The 22,578-nt window shown below is 34.7% G+C and overlaps 1 protein-coding gene across 5 annotated transcripts in view; it reads right to left on the reverse strand.

The window, feature by feature from the left end:
- Positions 1-22,578, reverse strand: part of LOC115441571 (probable nuclear hormone receptor HR3) — a 138,557-nt gene that overhangs the window by 63,641 nt on the left and 52,338 nt on the right. For 2 of the 5 annotated variants that reach the window (XM_030166405.2, XM_030166404.2), the window contains exon 1: positions 3,322-3,528. The exons of 2 other annotated variants lie outside the window; for them this stretch is intronic. Coding sequence is in view for 1 of the 3 variants with exons in the window: in XM_030166412.2 (XP_030022272.1) it covers positions 5,181-5,220 (40 nt within the window). In the remaining 2 variants the exon portion in view is untranslated. Of the gene's footprint in view, positions 1-3,321; positions 3,529-5,180; positions 5,227-22,578 lie in introns of those variants that run through there. One more of the 5 variants, XM_030166412.2, reaches the window with a different exon arrangement.

Raw genomic sequence — 22,578 nt, forward strand, 5'->3', positions numbered from 1 at the left:
AATTCCAGACTCCGGGCTGATACTGAGCAGAAAAACCCAAATATCACTTTGCCCGACCCGGGATTCGAACCCAGGACCTCAGAGCGCTATTGTACCGGACGTGCAATACAACTACGCCACCGAGGCAGAGGTTTATTTATGTATGTCTTAGTTTTTGTTTTCTGTTACATTGGCTGCAATATGTTAACTAATGCATTTTTTGCTTTCTTTTCAAAATTTTCACCCTACACCATTGCAACCTTCATGGTCACGGGGTGGACTGAGGTTGAGGTCGTCCAAGAACTCAGTTACAATATCTACCTACATTTTAAATGTTAGAATATATTGTTGTTGTGAAAAAGTGTTAACTAATGCTTTTTTTTGCTTCGGGTTACCTTTTCAAAGATCAGCCTCCGCCACCGCAGCCTTCATAGTCACGCGGTGGACTGAGGTTGAGGTCATTCAAAAAGTCAGTTACAATATCTACCTACATTTTTACAAAATCTTGTTCTTGTGAAAACAAGAGAATTTATTTATATCTATTTTCAGTTCTTCTTTGACCGTGACCACAGCCTCAGCTGAAATCAAAAGTCCAGGCACGGTTGCACGTAATTCCCTAAACTGGGCCGCACGCTGACCCCGGGGTCCAAGGTTGCGAGGTCACGGGTCTAGTCTCCAAAATGTGCCGACCTCTGACCTATATACGGAACAAGTTTAAGGTCAGTTTGTGTTTATTTTAGAGGTGTGTAGACCTTAGACCAATTATTTTAGAGAGGCACGTTTAGAAAAAAAAGAAAATCAAGGTCCTAAGAACTTCATTTTCAAATGGAAATTCTGAGATCATAAGGCAGGTAAGGTCCTGGGTTTCATTTCCATGTCGAACAATCAAAATTTATGTAAGTTTGCGATTTGTAACTGAAAAATTAACAAAGATTCGATTTTTTTTCCAAATTGAGAACAGTTTTAGAGTCTGGGCGATTTGATGTTCATAGGGCCAGATTAATATCGTCCCATGTTCTAATTACATTTCTGCCTACCACTCTCGGGTAAGAAGCGTGAACTTAAGTTATAGCATAACTAAACACGTCAACACAACTCTGTTGCTGATGTTATATACCTACATACATACTTGTATCTACGCAAGATATTATCAAAATATTAGCGAAAAACAAAATTGCAGTTTTTCTCTACAAATTCAATTTGAGTATGTAATTATACATACATCTACTAATCATTCTAAAAACTAACTTTGAAATTTTCTATATAAAAATAAGTTCTTAATATTTCGGTAATATTGATTTATAGTGTTAATATTCACACAAGTTATTATCAAAGCCGACAATTTATAAATAAAAACATTGAACAAAAATATAACGCCACTGTTCAATTAATTGTATGAATGTTAAAACAAGTTTTGATTTGAAAAAAGAACTTTACAAAAGCGTTCTCCGCGTTGGCAGGGGGAACCCCTCTAAATACCACATCCACCCTTTACGATTATTATGCTCCAAATCTTTTCATAATGAAAATCTTGCATATAAGTAAATAGCTTCATACAACCTTATGTACCATACAGAATTAATCTATGAAAAAGACCCCTTCAGACATACACGAAGCCGGACTTTTCAAATCTCGCACGTGTTCCATTATCTATTCCCTTTTCAAATTTCGAATAGGAGCGAAAGAGACGGACGATATTCAAAATTTCCCTTCGGTTTTCGACTCGTCGTTTTCCAACAGATGACACAGTGCGATTAAAATGTAAGGTTAATCAGACACCGTGTCACTGTGCTTCCTGCGTGTGCTGCGGAAATGCGCGAGCCTATCTATTACCAGGAACACGATAATCGCTCTTTATCTGTTTTCATTGTTTATTTTGTTGTACATTGCGGTGCTATTACGTGAACCGTATTTATTACGTCACACATACAAAGAGATGTATTGTTTGGTTGCATTATGTGTCTTGATTCTTGAGTTTGAAGTTGCAGTGATAACGCAAGTTTTGTTTGATTGTAGACTTGCTTTACAAAGCGAAAGCCATATTATATTCCTTTCTTATATTGAATGAGTAAGTATCAAAGAGATATTTTTTATTAGTGAATGATATTTTTGTACATGAAAGTAGCTTTTTTCCTGTGAGAATGAACTCTACTATGTTACTTTTTAAACGCTATTTTAATATATTTCATTGTTTACAACAGGGAAACAAAGTTATTTTTATTGTTAAGGAAAAAACTGATGCGTCGGTGGCTTCGTGAATGTGTCATCAATTCTAAGGCGCGAGTTCGATTCTGACGACACTATAATTCTGGAAACTAATCAAAGTGAATTACCAGGTCTTTCACAAAATATAAGTTTACTTGTCGCTTGTTGTTCGAAATTCGACCGTAATTCATATATTATAAGTTTAAATTTATTCTGTTCTCACAGCTGACAGTTTGACGTTGGCTGCAGTAACATAAATCATAAATATTTGTTTATTTAAATTTATATGTTTGTACCAAAATAAAAAATTATAATATAAATATTTCTATGATTCTTCATATAAAGCACGATTATATAGATTTGCAATGATTTATCGAAATATTCAGTAAAACTAACTTTGATTAAACTAAATTAGCTGCTGATTGTTATCGCTGCTGACTGTACCAGGGTGCAGTTATAATATTAAATTTAAAATATATAGAACTAACAAATTCTAAATGAAGATAAAAAATCGCGCGTTTTAAAATCTACAAAAAAATCTTCAGTATTTACTACCAAATTGTTTTTGTGTTTCTGTAATAACGGATTTAATTCTATTTACTTTTGAATATTATTTGTATTTTTATGTAAAAATCCTTCGAATTAAAATAAAAAATGCATTCACCGAATGAGACAATTCACTCCAATTTCAAAATTATATTATTATTTTATACGTAATTATTAATGTTATATTCAAATTCTAAAGTTCTGTACTCAACGTTTGAATATTTTAAATAAATTAATATAATAATGTAGTTGTGACATAATTGCCGTGGTTTCAATTTTATTAAGAAACTAATTTCAATTTTACAGTCAGTCGTAAAACAAAGTGTTTAAATAACTTCGAATTAACAAGCTTGTTTCTAATGTCTGTAACTGTAGCAATTAAAAACAAAACAGTTAGCAACAGTAACTATATACCGTTATCAATGTAAATAGAGTTCATTTAAATGCAAATCCCAATTCGCACGTATATTGCGCAATAAATATAAAAAAATAGTATTATTTAATCTCGTTATTAAATACGGTAATAGCCGCTATTAAACGTTTCCGACTTTCCAGTTGCTGGCCGCAAATACCGAATTAATAAAAACAAACCTCCAATCAAATGACATTCCTTATTCAAATAAACACACACACAACACTGAGCACATGGGAAAACTGTTCACTGAACACAACACAATGCACTGGTGAATTTGAATTTCGAACGTTGGCATTCTAATTTCGAAAATGCGCGCCGAATTTGTAAGGACCCGCTCACGGCATGCTGCAAGCGGGCCATCGGGGGTATAACTAGGAAATGAAGACAGCGGCAGAGCACACTGGCACGGGACTTGCGCACACCTCCACACACTAGTGTGCATACTCGAATGCGTTTTGACACATGTTCAGTTTATTTATAGGCCTATGCGTCGTACTCATGCACTTAACGACCTTAACTTACTCTTATAATATTAAATTGTATGCCAAATATTAAGAATGTACGAAGAAAGTTATTAAAAAAAAATGATTATTAAAACATAATGAAACAAAGTAGCTGTAGGAGAAAAATGTTACGCGCCTACAACACCGTTATTACATAACAGTATGTTAAAGAGAGATGGCAGTAGTAATATGCGCGCGTTAAAACGAGACGGAACGACACACAGGAGTTGTGTAACATAACACAGAGAAAGCTCCCACACGTACTTTCCTTGTACGTCTTGGTGTGTGCGCGTCTTTACATTTTTATGTTTATGGCGAAAGGGCCTAAGCGCATAGGACTGATTTTTAAAAAAGGATTCTTTAGTTTTCAGTTTGTAGATCATTTTTGAACGCTCGCTAAGTCCCCATAAAGTTGCAATTCGTAAAGCGCCAAGGCAGCTTTTCGAAAGAGTTCAATGACATGATGTTTGGCACGAGCCTCGGGCCTACGGATTTTTTTCGACGTTCGACGTTTGAAAAAGTCCACAAAAATGGCGCCATTTTCCCTGAACCGAAACTGGGGCACGGCTGGACTGTCGCAAAAGTATTTTTTCCATTCTTCCACGAAGCGCGAGGATAATGTATGTACATGCAATTTGTCAAATGATTATTTCTTACGGTTTCGCACGCCGGCAATGAGTCGTCGTTGCGAGAATTGACCGAAAATGAGGACACCACTGGTAGATAATAAATCAACGCAGTCGTAAAAATGCAATGCTACTATCCGATGATAGATGGCGCTGTTATAAAATTAGCATTTATCAGGAATATTCATAGAAGATACTTGGTTAACTTAAATAAAGCTATCTATGTTATAACAAAATACACAAGTAGAATCTTCTTTTATTTTTCTAAGATTAAAAAGCAACTAGAATTATTTTTTTAAGCAAATTAGTGCTAATAAGAATATTATTATTTATTTCTAGCATACGAAAAAGTTTCAGATAAACGCGTTGAAAAAATATTTAAAGTTGAAGTGCATTCATAGCTAATAGTAGATGCAGCTCATATTATATTAAATTAAAACCTATACTGTATCAAAACTAATCAAAATAATTACGGAAAAGTAAAAATAAACTGAACTTTATCTCAAAATAGATGCTTTACTGTAAAATGACTATTGCATCACAGCGGAGGAAGTGAAATAACAGTCATAATATTTATATAGCCGTCTCAGTCTCCCGGTATGTCGTCATCTCTATCGCACGCGGCGAGTTCCTCGTTTGGCTGGCGGAAGCGAGAGAAGTATACTTCACTCTTTCGCGCATAGCCGGCTATGTATATGTCGGTCTCGCTCGTGCAAGGCAACAGAGTACGTTGACCTGTCCTTGTTATGGCTGTGTGCAGCCTTGCTTTACAGTTATATGGCGTTTGCAAGTATGCGTGCGTAGTTAGGTGCGGTCCACACGACATGATTCTATATTGGCGGAAAATTAATTTTGTTACACGAAAAATTTCGATCGCAATTTTTTTGTTATAAATGGGTAACAAACCAGTTTTATGGCTGCGGACGACAAAGCAATGGTCAGTCATGCTTACCTGTAACAGAAATAAATGCACATTAATATAATGTTAAACAAATATATTACTAATTGCTATGTTAGTTATGCGAAATGTTTTATGTTATATGTTTTAAGCGATTCATGATAGTACTACATGTTTATTACATATCCGAGATCATGAAAAAGATTAAGATAACAGCCTTGTGTATAATAGTCAACATCTCTACAATGATTTAATGTTATATCAAATATATTTGTATGTTTTTTTCTTCACAACCAAAAAATAAATATCTATTTTTCAAATTAAAATACAAAACAATACTAGTTTATTTAATTATAGGTTTATTTCTTTATGAAGTATGTTATTTTTGCGTACCTTTAATTGGTTTTATATTTAATCATATAACTTATTATTCCTTAGCAAGGACATATAAGATTAGTGTATCAAATCGTCCATCTAATGTAATATCTATAATACAATGTTTTACGCGTAATTATATTATTTATATCATATATTTCGTATCAAGCAAGTTAATTAAGGCAGCAGCGAGCTTTTTAATCAAAAGAAAATCAACCTTATGCAAAAGACATAGTTGATTTACATTAAATATTATATATTAATACATGACATAAGTATTGAAATTACCAAATTATGGTAAAAAACATTAATTGCAAATCGCTTGATCTACCGTCTTTATTTAATAATAGTTAAATATAATATTAACGTTTCATTTTTATTTGTATTATTCATGATATATATTTTCGAAATGACGTATCAATGACGCTTGTACAGAACCCGTCATGTGAACATGGAAACGTCCTAACATAGCGTATATAAAAAATGTTGCGTCAGAGTCCATAAAAAATGTCTGCTAGCCGTCAACGCGTTACATCACTGCGGCGCGCGCGTGTGTGCCCGTGCGCCAGTGTGCGTGGACACGTGCACACTTCACGTGCACTTATGTGTATACGAGTTTCCGTATATACACGTGTGTACCTGCGTTTGTGTGCGTCTTCAGCCTAATCTTTTGTGGAATGCGGGTTTCATACTTCTAATGAGTACTTTTTTAAATGCACTGAAAAGGGGAAATTCTTTGACTGGTGGCGCTTTCAATTTTCCTTCACTTTTTGTAGGTTAAATTTTGCAAACGAGATGGATTTATGCGGGGCGTAGTTGAGATGTGTATCTTTACGTTATTACGTATGGTGGGTGGGTAGGCATCATTAATTTTGACTGCACTTTTAATTGGACTGAAAGACGAAATTGTACATCATTAAATTTAGTGATGATAGTCAAATGTATGTTTGTTAACTTAAATTTAATGGTATTTATTACGATTATATAAGTGGGTACAATTAAGGGCATCGAAGAAGTATGTATAGAACTATATACAAGTACTTTGCTATCTATTTTATCAAATAAAAACATTTCGAAGTAAGAATTACAATTGATAAAACAATACTTTTGGGCTTCTACCATACTTATACAAGGTAATAATCTCTGTACATAACAAGTTTAACATTATAATCGATATTAATGACAGCTTGTCAGTATATTTTGAAACATTTCCGATTAACATTACGAAGGCTGTTAGACACATTAAAATATTTACTTCCGGTCGAACCAAGGCCTAATTGCATATGCTTAGCATAGAAGTAGAAGAAACGATACAAGTGTTCATAAGAACTTCGATATATGAATTTTACCCACATCAAACTAGCTTAATGGTAAAAAAAACTTCTAATAGAGATCCCTACCCAGCAATACACAGATGAAGGGCTGGTAATACTAAACCAAAATCGATCAGCAACATCGAAAGACTGTATTGTCAACGCCACGTTAAAGCAATTAAAATAGTGACAAAAACTTAACATGGAACTTGACGAAATGTGGGTTACACCCATGGGCGCCGGGAGGGGGGTGCAAGTAGGTGCACGTGCCCCCCCCTGCCAAGAAATAAATCACAAAAAACACGTCACTAAATAAATCTGCATCAATGGGAACTATCGACCACAGAGACTTTTTTATGGTAAAGCATTTTCCAAAACCCGCGCCATTTGAATTTGGAAAAAACTTAGTAATATGTAGTATGGTACGTAGGTGCTGATGCTCCCCTAAAACTAATATTGGTGGAGCCCATGGTTACACCGGTGCCCACTGCCCACGGTTACAACTTACACCATACACCGATGCCCACGGTTACAACTTACACCAATGGCGAAGGGTGAAATTTTCCGAAAGAGAATCCGACACATTATACTAATTTGCATAAATACGGTCTGCAAATCATTCTAATTAGATTTTAAATAAATTATAAAGGGCAGCCGGCAGGAATCTGATTATTCAGACCTTTAGCCACTGGGTTACACTGCCTACTCTGAAAGGAGAAAGGCGTGATGAAGATAAAGGAACTGAGGCCAAGCTTCCGTTCTTCCTAAGTCGTGCTGGATACTGGTAACAATTGATCCACCAACCGTGTGCAAGTTTAATCCCTTAATGTTGTTAACATTAATCAGTTTATGTAAATTAAGTTAGCAGTATCTTGTGGTTGGTTGGTCGAAGAAATGCCCATTTACTGTTCATTTGCTGGTGGTAGGATATATTTTATATCCGCCTGGATAGCGACCACCGTACGCAAGGTTTTAAAACCCCTTTATAGTAACGCGTAAGTGTGTGGCGTTCCTGGATCAGTATGTGTATATCCAGTTCAAACAGGCTGTACAATACTAGCTTCAACACCTTTAACTGGTATAGAAATGCACACTGCTGCTTGTCGGCAGTGATAGACAATGCGGCGATATCCATCGTTATTAAATCTCGCATGTCTATTCAAGTTATTTAATATTGCAGCTACTTTTATATTATTTAAATGCACATTACAATGCATGGTGTCAAGCTCACATCTTTATCTATGGACGCTGCTGAGATTACTTAAGACCTGCATTTAGATCTACATGCTATACTTCAATATAATAAAGTTTTTTTTCAAATCCCATTCGTGCTGGTTTTTGATTATGCTTTACCATAATAAAATCTCTGTCGTCGATAGTTCACATTGTTGTAAATTTAATCAGTGATATTTTTGTGATTTACTTCTGAACATGGACATACACAATGCATAGCCCCTCCTTTACACCCCTGACCGGCACCTATAACTTTAACCTAAAGTGTAAGACAATTTTTTACATTCGAACTTTACAAAAATATTGACATAAACTAGCGATCTACTTTTGACTATTACTCAAATATTGACTATAATCACATCACGCCTCCTTTTAGCCGTGTGTCCGTCCCATGATGTGATAGGGCGAGCTTGTCAACATATTAACGTTCTAGTCTCTATTCAGAGTGTTTTGAACTTCATAGTTTCAAGGCTATGCAGTTTTCCTCGTTCACTATGAGTTGACTAGTGCAATCTGCTTGTGAGTCATGTCCGAGGATGGACGCAATATAATTGCACAATTCTCACGGTATTTGCATTTGTTGGTATAGGTCAGTAACGCTAGTATTAGTACCTAGTACGTACTAGTACGTATTACCTATTATGTCTTGATAGCTCGTGCTATTGTTTCTAAGTCTAATTGTTTTATAGATATGGCTCTTTTTCCTTGTGTATTGATTTGTAAGTGGTTTTTGCATATTTATGCGTTATTTGTGATTGGTAAAACTTAGTGTATAAGAAACGTAAATCAATCGTAAATAAATGGAACTGTCTTAATTTGTTGTTTGATTCACCCACCCATGGTTATAAAAGGCGCCATAATCGCGCCAACATCAAAATTATGGTTTAATGTACAGTAGAATCGGAAATTTGCTTACTCATTTACAAAATCAGTTATTTATATTGATTATTTAAACAAAACACCCTAAGTTGCTTTTTGTTCCCAAACAAAAGGACATATGAAGTTTATTTTTCATAATACAAAGTATAATAACATTTTAAAATCTATTTTATTTGCATTTGACATTAATTCATAAAAATAATCATTCTTTTTTTAAACTGCATTTCGTGTGTGCCAGTAACATTTTAACTAAAGAGAATACATTCTTTTTAAATATTTAATAATAATATTCGACAAAATTAAGTCTGGTGCACTTCGAGTTCTCCTGTCCATAAAGAGACATTATACAGCACATAATAACTAAATTTAACGCAGTAATAGATCAGTCATGCGACTCGTGCGCTCGTGTTGGTGACATCAGAAACCAGATTGAAAACAAGCTGCTATACCAAAACTAGACGAGGCTATATTGTATGCTGTTGCATTTAGCTGGTCTTATTTCGGACAGATGTTAAATAAAGCTCGTAATTTGTACGATAAATGTCCAATATTTATTCAGAAAATATACGTCATTAATTAATCGAAAGTATATAAAATATTTGATTTTCTGTAGTAGTATTAAAATGCATTTTTTTTTATCTGCCTGGAATAAGATCAGGTTAAAGTAACATGGGCATTCTAATCTGAAGTCAAATCTATTTTATAAAGCCTATTTTTGAATTTTCAAGGTACAGCTATTGTAAAGGTCTATAAACTATTTAGATGACATAGAATAACGAATAATTGAAGTATATTTTCTGTATACCTAGTCTGGTATTATCATAACTATGTACTGTTCAAAGGAAGATAGGTCTACCACCTCTAAAATTAGATTGTAGTATGTTTCTTTTACAAGATCACGGCAAAACGCACTCCAGTTACCATCAGATGCAGTGGGGTCCAAAAGAAAGTCGACTGACGAGAGATGATTACCCCTCGAAAGTCGACACAATTATGCCGGCCTGTTGGAACCCGATGGATACAGGTTTATCCCGGAACGCAACACACTTATGTGCCACTATGACGGGTTTTACACCTTGTATACGGTGGTCGCTATCCGGGCGAATATAAATATATCCACCATCAGCAAAATAATTCATTAAAAATACACTTAATATCAAAGCCTAGGTCGTCTAAGACCTATGACCTAGAAATAGTTACTCAAAGAGGACGTCCTTGTTGAGTTAAAAGGAAAAGTAATACTGGAGAAATTCCGATAATTATATTACTAGGAAAATGAACTTCAGTTCAATAGACTTTATTTATTTTAAATCGTTACAATAGACAGCAACATTTCAATCAGGTAAAAGATTTTCATAGTTTAAAACACAATATACATATTCAATGCTAAATTTACAAGAATATAAAACGTAAGTATAACAGTTTTTTTAGGTAACTCTTAATGAAAGAATTCCGCACTCTATAATGAGGTTTTGCAGTGACTGCCTTAGTGGCATAGTTGTATTACGCACGTGGTACAATACCGCTCTGATGTCCCGGGTTCAAATAAAAATAATTTTGGATTTTCCTGCTTCAGACCAAAATGGAATTTGTGCCTGATATGGCGATAGACTACTAACCCCCTATCACATCATGGGTTGGAAGACACAGGCGAAATATACCTGGTTACACCTCTACCTACCTTTTTGGAGATAAACGCGTGATATGTATTTTACAATGATATAACATAAAATACAGGGATATAATTAACTTATGGTCCCATTAAACAACTTTTATAAACCATGCCACCATTACTACCCAAAACCTCCCTCACAATGATCCAACGCAACGCAATCACAACAAAGTATATTTTAATCGAGTGCCGCTAAAGTTATGTAACGTAGGGCCTTGGAGGCTGCTTACGTACCGACCAAACTAGTTGTTTTGATGATTATTGATTCCATTCGAGTGTTGCATGCTAGGACTAGACAATTTTGCTGTTTATACAAGGCGAATTGGTCTACTTGGAACTTAGCTGCTGAGACAAGTGAGCATAGGTTCAAAACCCAAGATTCCAATTTAGACCATGGTTTGACAGATAAGCCTGGATTTGTTAGAACAGGTTTAAACCAAGATTTATTTCGCTTTTTGTAATGAATATATTTTGGTTTATTGAAATTGTTTCTGATTCAGTATGTAATTTGTTTAAAAATAGAGGTACTTATATTGAAATCGTCTGGATTTAATATATCATTTGTCTAAAAATACGCAATAAATCCAATAGATTACATCCACACAAGTAATCCTAATTACATTGCAGTTAAAGGCCAACCTGTTATTCACTAAGGGTCACATCTAAACCAACGCAAATAATAATATGTAATCAAAATTACAAAAAAAAACTATTAAGCGGTGATAGCCTAGTTGGGAGTGGAACTGCGGAGACAAATGTCCACAGGTTCAAAACCGCAAGCATCTCCGACTTTTCTAAAGTCGTTTGAGTATTTTGTTGATTATAGATCGCCCTAAAGGTAAAACGTCGTGAGGAAACTTGTATACTTTAGAAGCTTTGTATGAGAATTTTGAGGGTATGCGAAGTCTGCTAATCCGCACTAGGCCAGCGTGGTGGACTAAGGGCTAATCCATCTCAGTAGTAGAGGAGGCCCGTGCCCAACAGTGGGACAGTATATTATACAGAGTTATTACTATTATTATTATAGCTGGCAAGATGTGTGATCTCTGCCTACTGATAAAAGAGGAAGAAGGATGGTGCTATATATGTATTTCAGCTATTTGGAATTTTAGCTTGACATGATGATATGCTCGCTCCCTTTATAAGTGATGAATGGAAATAGGACAAAGTGGTTGCATTATCGTCTCTGCCTAAGCCGTAGGATCAAAGCTCCAACTTATGTTGATAAATATAAAATATGTATAATGTTTTTTTTAATAATTCTAATATTTGTTATTTATTACATATCCACTAAACATACTCTTGTATATGCCTTGATAAAGCCACACAATATATACAAACTAGAATCTTCCATATTAATATTCCAGACAAGACCTAGGTTTCAAGACCTAGCACTTAAACAAGCACTAAATTGCCCATCAACATACTCGCTACTTTACTACGTGTCTAAACGTACAGAAATTGGTCAATGTCGTATTTTAATAGTTTATTGTAAATTACATGATTTGCTTCAAATTGTGTGGACAATACAATAAATAGTCGTTAGAGAATATTAAAAAATAAGGATGCTCGTGGATTATATTAAAATTACAAAGGACTTAGGACTTGTAATACGTCCAAGAAGTGACCATTTATGTATACAAGTAATCAATGATAATCCATAATCAAATAACATTATTATACATAATATCAATAACCTGAATGCGAGCACATAAACAATGTATTACTCATACAAGTTAAACATAAACAAAAATCTCACAATACTACTAGCGACATCTGTTACACATTTTCCAAAACTGAAATTACAAATTTCGAACGTACACTTTACTGTCTTTATGGCGCAAAATGCGAACACAAAAAGATTGTATATGCACTAAGATTATACATTCCCTCTGCGAATATTTGCAGTGTGCAAGCGCGGCGCACACAAAAAACTTTTTTTTCCCACCACCCGTAATCACGAGACGATGAGTTGGTGTCGCGTGGCGTCCCAACCTATCTGTGTGTGAGTGCATCCGTGTGACCCACTTACGAACGCGTTCGGCAATCCTCGGCCGTTTCCGCCGCGCGAACATATGCTACAGCGGCCATCTTAACTTATCTCCAGCCAGTTTATGTTGACACGTGCGCGGGATCCAATCATTTGTGAACACGGTCCAAGTTAACATAGCAACAGTCAGAGTACGCTGGTTGTTACGTAAAAAATAGTAAATGTTTACTAGATGAGTTGTTTTCGCCGAAATTATCTGTCGGTTTTGTCATCGTGTGCAAGATAAAACAGTATTTACTTCCTAAGGGCTCGTGCTATGTGATTTCAATTGAGATTTAAATGAGGAAACTTTCAAACTAAGCTATTGAACAACTGCAATGCGTATTTTGCATCATATATTATAACATTATGAATTAACAAGGTAGTATCTTTGTCTATAATAGCTTCTACTCCCTTATCAAAATAAAATACAGGTTTAGTACTGAGAGTTTAATAACCTATCCTAACCTATCCGACAAATGAAATAATTTTGAGAATTGAAGCAAATGTGTCACAAAACGCAGTGACGCAAACATCATTTTTAGCTTTATACTTGATAGCTTTTGCCTGCTGCTTCGCCCTCATATAAAAGTTTTTCCGGGATAAAAAGTACTTGTACCATTTAGAAGTAATGTAGCTTCATATTAGTAAAAGAATTTTCAAAATCTGTTCACTAGTTCAGTAGCCCGTAAAACCTACAAACATTTCCTTTTTATAATATTAGTATAGAATAATATAAGTAAATAATATCTATATTATATTATTATAACTCACACCAAAAAATAATTCGTAACTTGAGTTTATTTTTGTTGAATCGATTAGTACATTGTTAATTGTTTTAGTATCATGTTTCATCTTAACCATTGTTACTTTTCGTTTAGCAATACCATTTATGAAGCTTAGAAAAACCTCTACCTCTATTAAAATGTGTTAATTTAAAAACTATAATGAAGTCTGGATTCAGTATGTAATTTGTCTGAAAATACGCAATAAATCCAATAGATTACATCCACATAAGTAATCCTAATTACATTACAGTTAAAGGCCAACCTGTTATTCACTACGGGTCACATCCAAACCAACGTAAATGATAATATGTAATCAAAATTACTAAATAAAAGTACTATTAAGCGGCGATAGCTTAGTTGGTTGTGGAACGGAGTGCCGAGACAAATGTCCACAGGTTCAAAACCCAAGGACACCTTCTTGACTTTTCTAAAGTTATATTCTTTGTGAATTATCGCTTGATTTAACGGTAAAGGAAAACATCGTAAGGAAACCACCATACCTGAGAATTTTTCACTGCAGAAATTTTGAGGGTCTGTGAAGTCTACCAAGCCGTATTAGGCCAGCGTGGTAGACTAAGAACTCAAACCCCTCTGAGTATTAGAGTTTCATTGTTTTTGAGTTTGCTCTGTCAAGATGATCCTTATATTTTTATAAATGGAGAAGTCTAATTTTTTTTTCTTCAATGATTCGAATCTCCACACTTTGCCAATTTATTATCCAATAAGTTTGAGGTTCTTTAGAATTTTGAATTAAAGAACCAACGCCCTATAAGCGGACACGTCCTCTAGACAATATAGAAAAACGAATAGAGATTGTTAAACTTTTTGTATTAAGATGACAGAATGCACTTTTACATGAAATCTAAAACGTATCTACGTAACATGCAATTAATGCACGATACCAATGTTATATAATTGTTATTGGAATATAGCATAACATAATCGGGCGTATGACTTCCGTAAAGGCGAATTTGAATGTTATTTCTCACAGATTCGCCACTTTCACCCATTCGAAAGTTGTCTATGACGAGGTTATTTATGCTTGATTTTATTTCTAAAATTGCGTTTACTAACGTGTTTTTTAACTTGTGATTATTAAAGGTGAATGCCCTGATTATACGAAAATACGGCATATTACGTTAATAATATTAAATATAAATTATTATGTTATGTGGAATGAGTTGTTTTTTGACTGTAGAATTGTCAAAAATTTATCGTATTGATTCAAATGTCGACTGACGTGAGATGATTACGTTTGACAGTCGACATAATCATGCCGGCCTGTTGGAACCGGATATACACAGGCTGATCCCGGATTGCGCCACATGGGCCACTGTGGCGAGTTTTAATACCTTATGAACGGTGGTGGCTATCCGGCCGAATATAAATATATCCTACTACTAGCAAAAGGCACCAACAGCTTGTTATATACTCAGTAACTTACCTATATTTGTATGTATTAATTTATTGTATATTATTTTATTATCTGGGTGTATATTTTTAATGAATTATTAAAATATAATCGTTTTTGATATCATATTGTGATTGCCTCGTAATTTATAATATATGTGGTTCAGGTATATATTATCTATATACGTTAAATATATATGGGCTTGTTGATTTCTGTATTGGCATGAAAAAAAACCTATCATGACCAAAATATTAGATGCAACAGACATTTTCACATATGTTTTTTGAAAAATGAACTTAGATGACAAAAGATATATTCTTTACCGGTATGAAAAAATCAGTTTTCTTTTTTAATTATCCCTATAGTATTAGATGCAACAGAATGATGTCTTATATATTTTTCGAAAACAATAGTAAGGTGACAATAGATATAAGTAGTGACGGGAAATCTATTTATTCAAAGTCGTTTGTAGAAGTCCCCTGTTGGACGCGAGCATCAAGGGCGCTTCAATAAATAACATCTCTGCCAGCTTCTGCTAATACGTACTTATGATTTTCATAGAATGTCTTAAAGAAAGCAATATTTTATATGTTTACGCGAATGTTAGACATTAAAATAAAACTATTTTACGACTTTTATATTGTTTTTTTGGTAATATAATTTTAAAAATGACATTCATGTAACAGATTAAGTAAGAAACTTATGTTAATACAAGGTTTAGTTCCGCCTCAGTCTGAGTGAAAGTAATTTCGAATAAAAATACTACAGTGAATTTTACAAGAATAAATATACCTAACCTTTATTCCAGAACTTGGGATGTATGCGGTCCAAATTTCATACAAATTCATTCAGAAATTTCGAGGTTTAACATGATGTCATCTACACTTTCGAATATATGATATTTGTAGAATAATCATCTAAATTCAGAATACGGACAACACTAAATTACAATTCTGACAACCCTAATATAATACAACTACAATATAATGCTATAAGTCAGGTGTATAATGTATTCATTAAAGCTTTTACAGTCAGTTAATTACGCTAATTCGACACATTACCGGATTCGCAGTTTCGTGCAATTATATTCTGCAATACAGCGCTTTATCTCCGTATCTATGAGATATCGCACGCATTTCAGTAGGGTTGGCACATTCGAGCAAACAAAACCTATATAGGTAAAACGTATCTTCAATGGCGGGGACGTAGCTGCCGTATCAATGATACTGGGCCCCTGATGTTTAGGGGCCGCTCTTAGCCTATTGCTATTACATTAAACTTTAATAAGGCCTCAAACTGAGGACGATACGTTCTTTATGGTTACAATTAGAAACCCTTTTGCTCCCGCACAATAGGCATCGGGACGCAGGACATGCGGAGCGGCACAAACGGTAAGAAGGAAAGTATAAATCCGGCGCCGGAGGGGCCCCAACAATGCTGATATATCGCCCCTGTATTGCAAGCTGCGCCATTGACTTGATATAAACAGAATAGATGATTGGAAGTGCCGTGACATATGATAATGATTCAAAGGGTGAAAATGAATGCAATATATATCGACAATTATTCCGACAAAATACAACATTTTAAAAGATTTCAAATGTTCTATTTTTAAAAATGAATATTGTAGATGTGTCGCCAACCTTGATGGTTTAAAAATGGAATGCACAAGGCAGTGGTACTTTGAAGGACTCTTACATATGAAACCTTTTATCACTAATACTTATGAACTCCTAGTATCTGAAGTGCTAATCCACACATTTAATAACAGCATCCTCTGTACATTGAAAATTAGTAATCTAAAAAAGAAAGGTGACTAAAGAAGATTAACACAACATAATTTTTTAAAATGATTTTTTAAAAATTTGTTTGCGCACACTTCGGAAACTACTCAACAGATTTTCAATTAGTTTCATTTCAGATTACATGACGGACTTGTAATTTACAAAATAATGAACACGATATAGAACAATATTGGTTGTATAACTGCTAGATTATTTTTATATTTACCATTGTAAATGCAAATTACCTTGTTAGTTTCGACGTAGTATTACATACAGTTATTACTGTTTAACATTAAGGAGTGTTAGTGGTAGTTATCGCTGGCAGTTCGAATCGCAAGTAAGAACCACCATGTTCAGGCTGCCTCGGCGTAGTGGTATTGAGAATGCGATACGATATCCTAGTGTCAGGTTCGATTCCTGAGTGGAATAGATATTGAGGTTTTCTGTTTACTATCAGCTTGGAGGATATACACGTGGCTGATAAATGACATACTCTATTACCTAACATTACTAACGAACTGTTAAGTCTCTATCTACCCCCCAAAAGGGGCAACGGCTTGGTTTTATGTTATGACTTCAATAAGTCCTAGTCGATAAATCACCTAACTATGAACCTTAAACACCTGTAGCAACAACGATATTAATTCAATAAACTTGTTTACAATAAACTTAAAACCCAATGACCTAAGCACTTTATCGCCAATCATGACACAATTTCACATAACCCTAAATTTTAGGGTTGTGTGTACGTGTTTTTAGAGCCTAAAAACAAGCACGTGGCAACCCCTAATTTCTTATAAAACTCGCAAGACACGAGGCAACCCTACACGTTTTAAAATTTGAGAGTGCCAGAAACACTTTCACCCAGTTAGATAACGCGGCCCGTGATAAGTGGTTGTGATGAAACTGTGAAAGGCGGCGTGGGCAGCGACCTTCGCCGGCAGACCTTTATCTATAGCTACGATATAGGATATCGGTGTTTAGACTATTGAAGATTTGAAAGTAGACGTGCGAGTACACATAATGTGCACGTTAACATATTTTTACTATGGAGCGAAGTGGACAATTCATATTTCCCAATTCCTTGATTAATTTCGCTGAGTTAACTAGAGAAATTGAGCATCGGATTAAGAAAATTATTATTGTATTATGTACATATTCACGCCTTTTATCCTCGAAGGGATAGGCAGAGGCGCAACTGGTGCATTCTCTCTCCGCTGTGTGTATTTCGTCCCATGATGTGATAGAAGGCGAGCCTAACATCATATCTGGCTTAAATTTCAGACTGGACTGGTACTGATTACGAAACACTAGGTCAGTTTGCTCGACCCGGGTATCAAACCCGAGACTTAAGCACTGCAGGCGTAGTTTACGCATGCGGAGCCGCGAGCAAAATCTAGTACTAGACTACACAGATTTCAAAAAAAAATATCATAGTTTTTATGTGAGTAAATGTTACGAAACAAATAATTCTTAGTATAGCATAAGCAACCACAAAACATACTTTCATGACAAAAATCCCACAGAAAAAACCAACAAAAAATTAGATACCACCAGAATACATGACACTTTCTTTATAAATTGAAACGCAATGCTAATGAGTTTTACGTAATTAATTGTATTTACATATCAAGCTTTTGGATATTGAGCGAAAGTGAATGAATTACTAAATGAATAATTGATCGCTGCTGAGAATGTTTTTTTTTATATCACGGCAAGGTCACCTAACTGCACCTGATGGTAAGTGTAATGAGATCCAATAGAATAATGCCGAGGGGTAATCTCTCGTCAGTCGACACAATTATGGCGGCCAGGTGTTATGGAGTCCAATAGAATAATGCCGAGGGGTAATTTCTCGTTAGTCGACATCATTATGCCGGCCTGTTGGAGCCAGATATACTCAGGCTGATCTCACGACACATTTACGTGAGCCACTATGGCGGGTTTTAACCCCTTACGTACGGTGGTCGCTATCGGGCCGGATATAAAATATATCCCTACCACCAGCAAAATTAAGTCTAGATTTTTTTTTTCATTCAAATTAGCTATTATTCGTACGTAAGTTATTAACTAGAGGATCAACAAACAACTACATAATTTCATTCTTCAAAAAGACAAAAGCAACTTTCGTTAATATTAATAAAAAGACCAAAAAGACAGCTTCAATATAGCAATCATAAATTCTATTACATTTCATATACTTTTGACGATACATACTATTTTCACAGATAATGGAAGAATATCATCTCCACTTCAGTATTGAAATATTCGAATAAAACAAAAATTAAAATAGCTTTGATTATATGATAATGATCAGCAATCATCAGCTGCCGGGACCTTCACCGGCTTAGCGCACGCGATTACCCAAGTATGAGGCTTGTGGGAAACTAAATGTTTGTAAAAATACAATGATTTTGACGCCATGACTTTTAAAATATAAAATATTGGAATAATAATATTTATTTACCATGATATTTTAAATCTGTGTCGATTGCGATACCTCCATTTCATACATTTTGTTTCACTTTTAATCTGGTATTCAGTGCAGTTAGTTAGTGATTAGTTCTCGCAGTTAAAAGAAAAACGTAAAAATAATTAATAATCATGGATATTTCGGCCTTTAAAATTTAATATGACGAAATTTTAAAGGCAGAAATATCCATGATTATTAATTATTTTCACGTTTTTCTTTCAACTGCGAGAACTAATCACTAACTAGACGTGAATTTAAATTCTTTACTTGCCAATACTTGTTTAGTTACCCAGATTAAAGCCGAAACAAAATGTATGAAAATGGACCTTGAGGTATCGCCTTAACAGTGAAGGAAAACATTATAAGGAAACATTAGAGAATATTTAATTCTCTTTTTGAATTTCGAAGGTATGTGAATCCTGCCAACCCGCACTAGGTCATCGCGGTGGTCTAAGTCACATGCTCTTGAAGAAACACGTTCCCAGCATAGCATGTTACATAATGCAGGATTAATATTGTTATATATTAAAATATCAAATTGTCTTTATGAATTAAAACAAGAAATAATACAACACGCTAAAGAACACACCCATCGACAATCCCCAAAAACAAAATCTTATGTGCAAAATGTCTAGTTGCAATATGAAAGTTTTAAGTAAAAATATAAAAATCAATCACTCAGCTCAAAATAAAAATTAGATTAATTTTTCATAACAATCAATAGTTTTGAAATAAGTAATTGATATTTATATTTTCACTTAACTTAAAACCCACATACAGTAGACATTTTGCAGATGAGTTTTTGTTCTTGGGGACTGTCGCCATATACTCATAGCGCCACAGGCCACTCCTTACTTTTTCTCAAAATATATATATTTTATATAAGTTTATGACGTAATTATCTCGCTTTTTATTCGTCTCGCTGTTTATTAACAGTAGTAACACAACCAAGAACGAATTACAAAGAGCTGCTTGACATCACAGCGCTCGACATCCGAAGATATTAGATGTTACCCACCGGCTGTAATATTCTTTAAACTCCAACGCTATATTGTTACCCACTGGCTACTATGTTCTTCAAACTCCAATGCAACAATGCTTTCCAGTAGCGAAAGGTGAAATATTCCGAAGAGAACCCAACACAACATATAGGTTGATACATATACTAATAAGCATAAACGCGGTCTGCAAATCGTTCCAATGATATTTTTCTTACACTTAAAGCATCGGAATGTTTGCCGGCAACATGACATTGCGTGTCACGGAAAATAACCTTATTATGTAGTATATAAGGTTATATTCCCGTGACACACGTAAATGTCATGTAGCTGTCATGTTTGCCGGCAAACATTCCGATGCTTCATGGATTATTTAACAAAAGGCATAACACAGAACACAATCATTATAAAGAATACTTAAGCACTAAAGTACATTAAGACTAGATTGTATTCCTTGTACCTATGCCCTAGTTGAAATTAGATTTTACATAAGTTACGAAAGAGAACCGGGAATCGGGTTATGTGGACCTTACGCTACTGTTGCTTTCAATTTGAGAGTACCATCCTCGATGCAATCTTCTATACAAGAGACCTAGAGTGTCTGATTTTTTTAAGATACCTAATGCATCTGAAAACTTAAACCATGATTTTCTTTTTTTATTGCTGTGAATGACGAGACGAGCTTGCCTTTCGCCTGATGATAAGCCATACAACCGCCCATATACACCATCGAACACCTTGAAATACAAAATATTGTTTGGTATTCCACTGTGCTCGCCATCCTGAGACGTGAGATGTTAAGCCTCATTACGTCCAGTAGATACGCTGGCTACAATGTCCTTCGAACCGGAACACAACAATGACAACACACTGTTGCTTGGCGGCAGAAAAAGACATTGCGGTGGTACTAACCCAGACGGACTCTTACATATGAGAGGCCTACCACCAGTAAATTATAGTATTTGAACATAATTTTAATGTCATTATTATACTACAAAATAGAGATGGTCAGTCAGTAGTCGTCACGTTTCGGACGGTGTGATGTATACATATATTCATTTGGCCGAGGCTAGACGCGCACGCGACTGCCAGCGTGAATCGCGAACTATTCTTTGTTTGTTGTACTTTGGTAATCAAGGTAATAAACATCGTATGCAACCTTTCTGGTTGATTTTTATTTTTTATATTGTGACAAGTGGCCAGCATCAAATTTAAGTCATCTATGAAGTTTATTAAAAAAAAGTTACAGAAACTATAGCAGTGGACTATTTGACTAAGTAAAAAGAGGTTACACTAATTATAGCAATAGGCCAATTGACTATTTATTAATTTTTACTCTTGCCAAATATTTACGTTATATTTATTCCAACAGAAAAATCCGGTAAAATCGACGAGTTATAAGCCTTTGAATTTCGGTAGAAAGGGTAAGTAAAACGAGAAAAGCAGCGCTCTACGAGCACGTGACGTCATCGGGAATTACGATGCGTGCAAAAGAATAAGATGGTGCAATATCCCTACTACGCGCCCACTCCTGCACACTGCAATATTTGAAATAACAGTTACTGCGCCATCTCTTAACTAATTTTAATGCTGTTACATAATATAGAATAGTGGACAAAATGAAACGTAGAAAAATACCCTATTTTAAACGTATTCGGACCAACGAGATCGCTTCATGCCGTTCAGCATATAAAGGCTTTGACATACCTATAATCTAGACCACCTCGTAGTAGGTATGAAAAACCTAACTTAAGCCGCTTATATAGGTCCCTATTTGAGCTCATTGCATACAAGTAAAATACGATCCAACACTACACAAACGCATAATTCTGTACCAAAGAATTTCGCTGGAATCTCATTCAGAATATTGTAGTAAAAACTATGATCGTTTTATCTAATACATATATGGAAAACACGAGTTAGGTCAACAAACCTTGAGGGACAATACAACCATATGGTCTTAAAAATAACGGCACCTGATGTTTTTGTTGCTTATAAATGATATCTAGTTTAAATTAGTAATAAGTAAATGTTTTGGTTGTGGTTGGTTATATTTTATACTAACTTTTGCTCGCGGATTCACCCGCGTGACAAAGTTTTTCCGTGATAAAAATCCGCTTTATATTTTCCCGAAATAAAAAATATCCTGTTGCATAAAAGCGTAACGTAGCTTCCTATTTGTGAAAGAATTTTTAAATTCGGTTCAGCAGTTCAGAGATTAACCTACAAACCTACAAACAAACAAATTTTTCCTCTATATAATATTAGTATCGATGTTGTTTTTGTTTTAATTGTACATGAAGTTACAAATTCGTCTGGACATTTTGGTCATAAGTATGGTATTTATCTTCATAATAACCTGAAAAACTAACCTATTTTAGAGCATCCATAAGCAAAAGATCATCTGAGGGTTGGTCTCTATGGCTATGGACTATTGCAGAAGTATAACGA

This window comes from Manduca sexta, chromosome 18 (genome assembly GCF_014839805.1).
Source record: "Manduca sexta isolate Smith_Timp_Sample1 chromosome 18, JHU_Msex_v1.0, whole genome shotgun sequence".
In the NCBI taxonomy this organism is placed as follows: Eukaryota; Metazoa; Arthropoda; class Insecta; order Lepidoptera; family Sphingidae; genus Manduca; species Manduca sexta.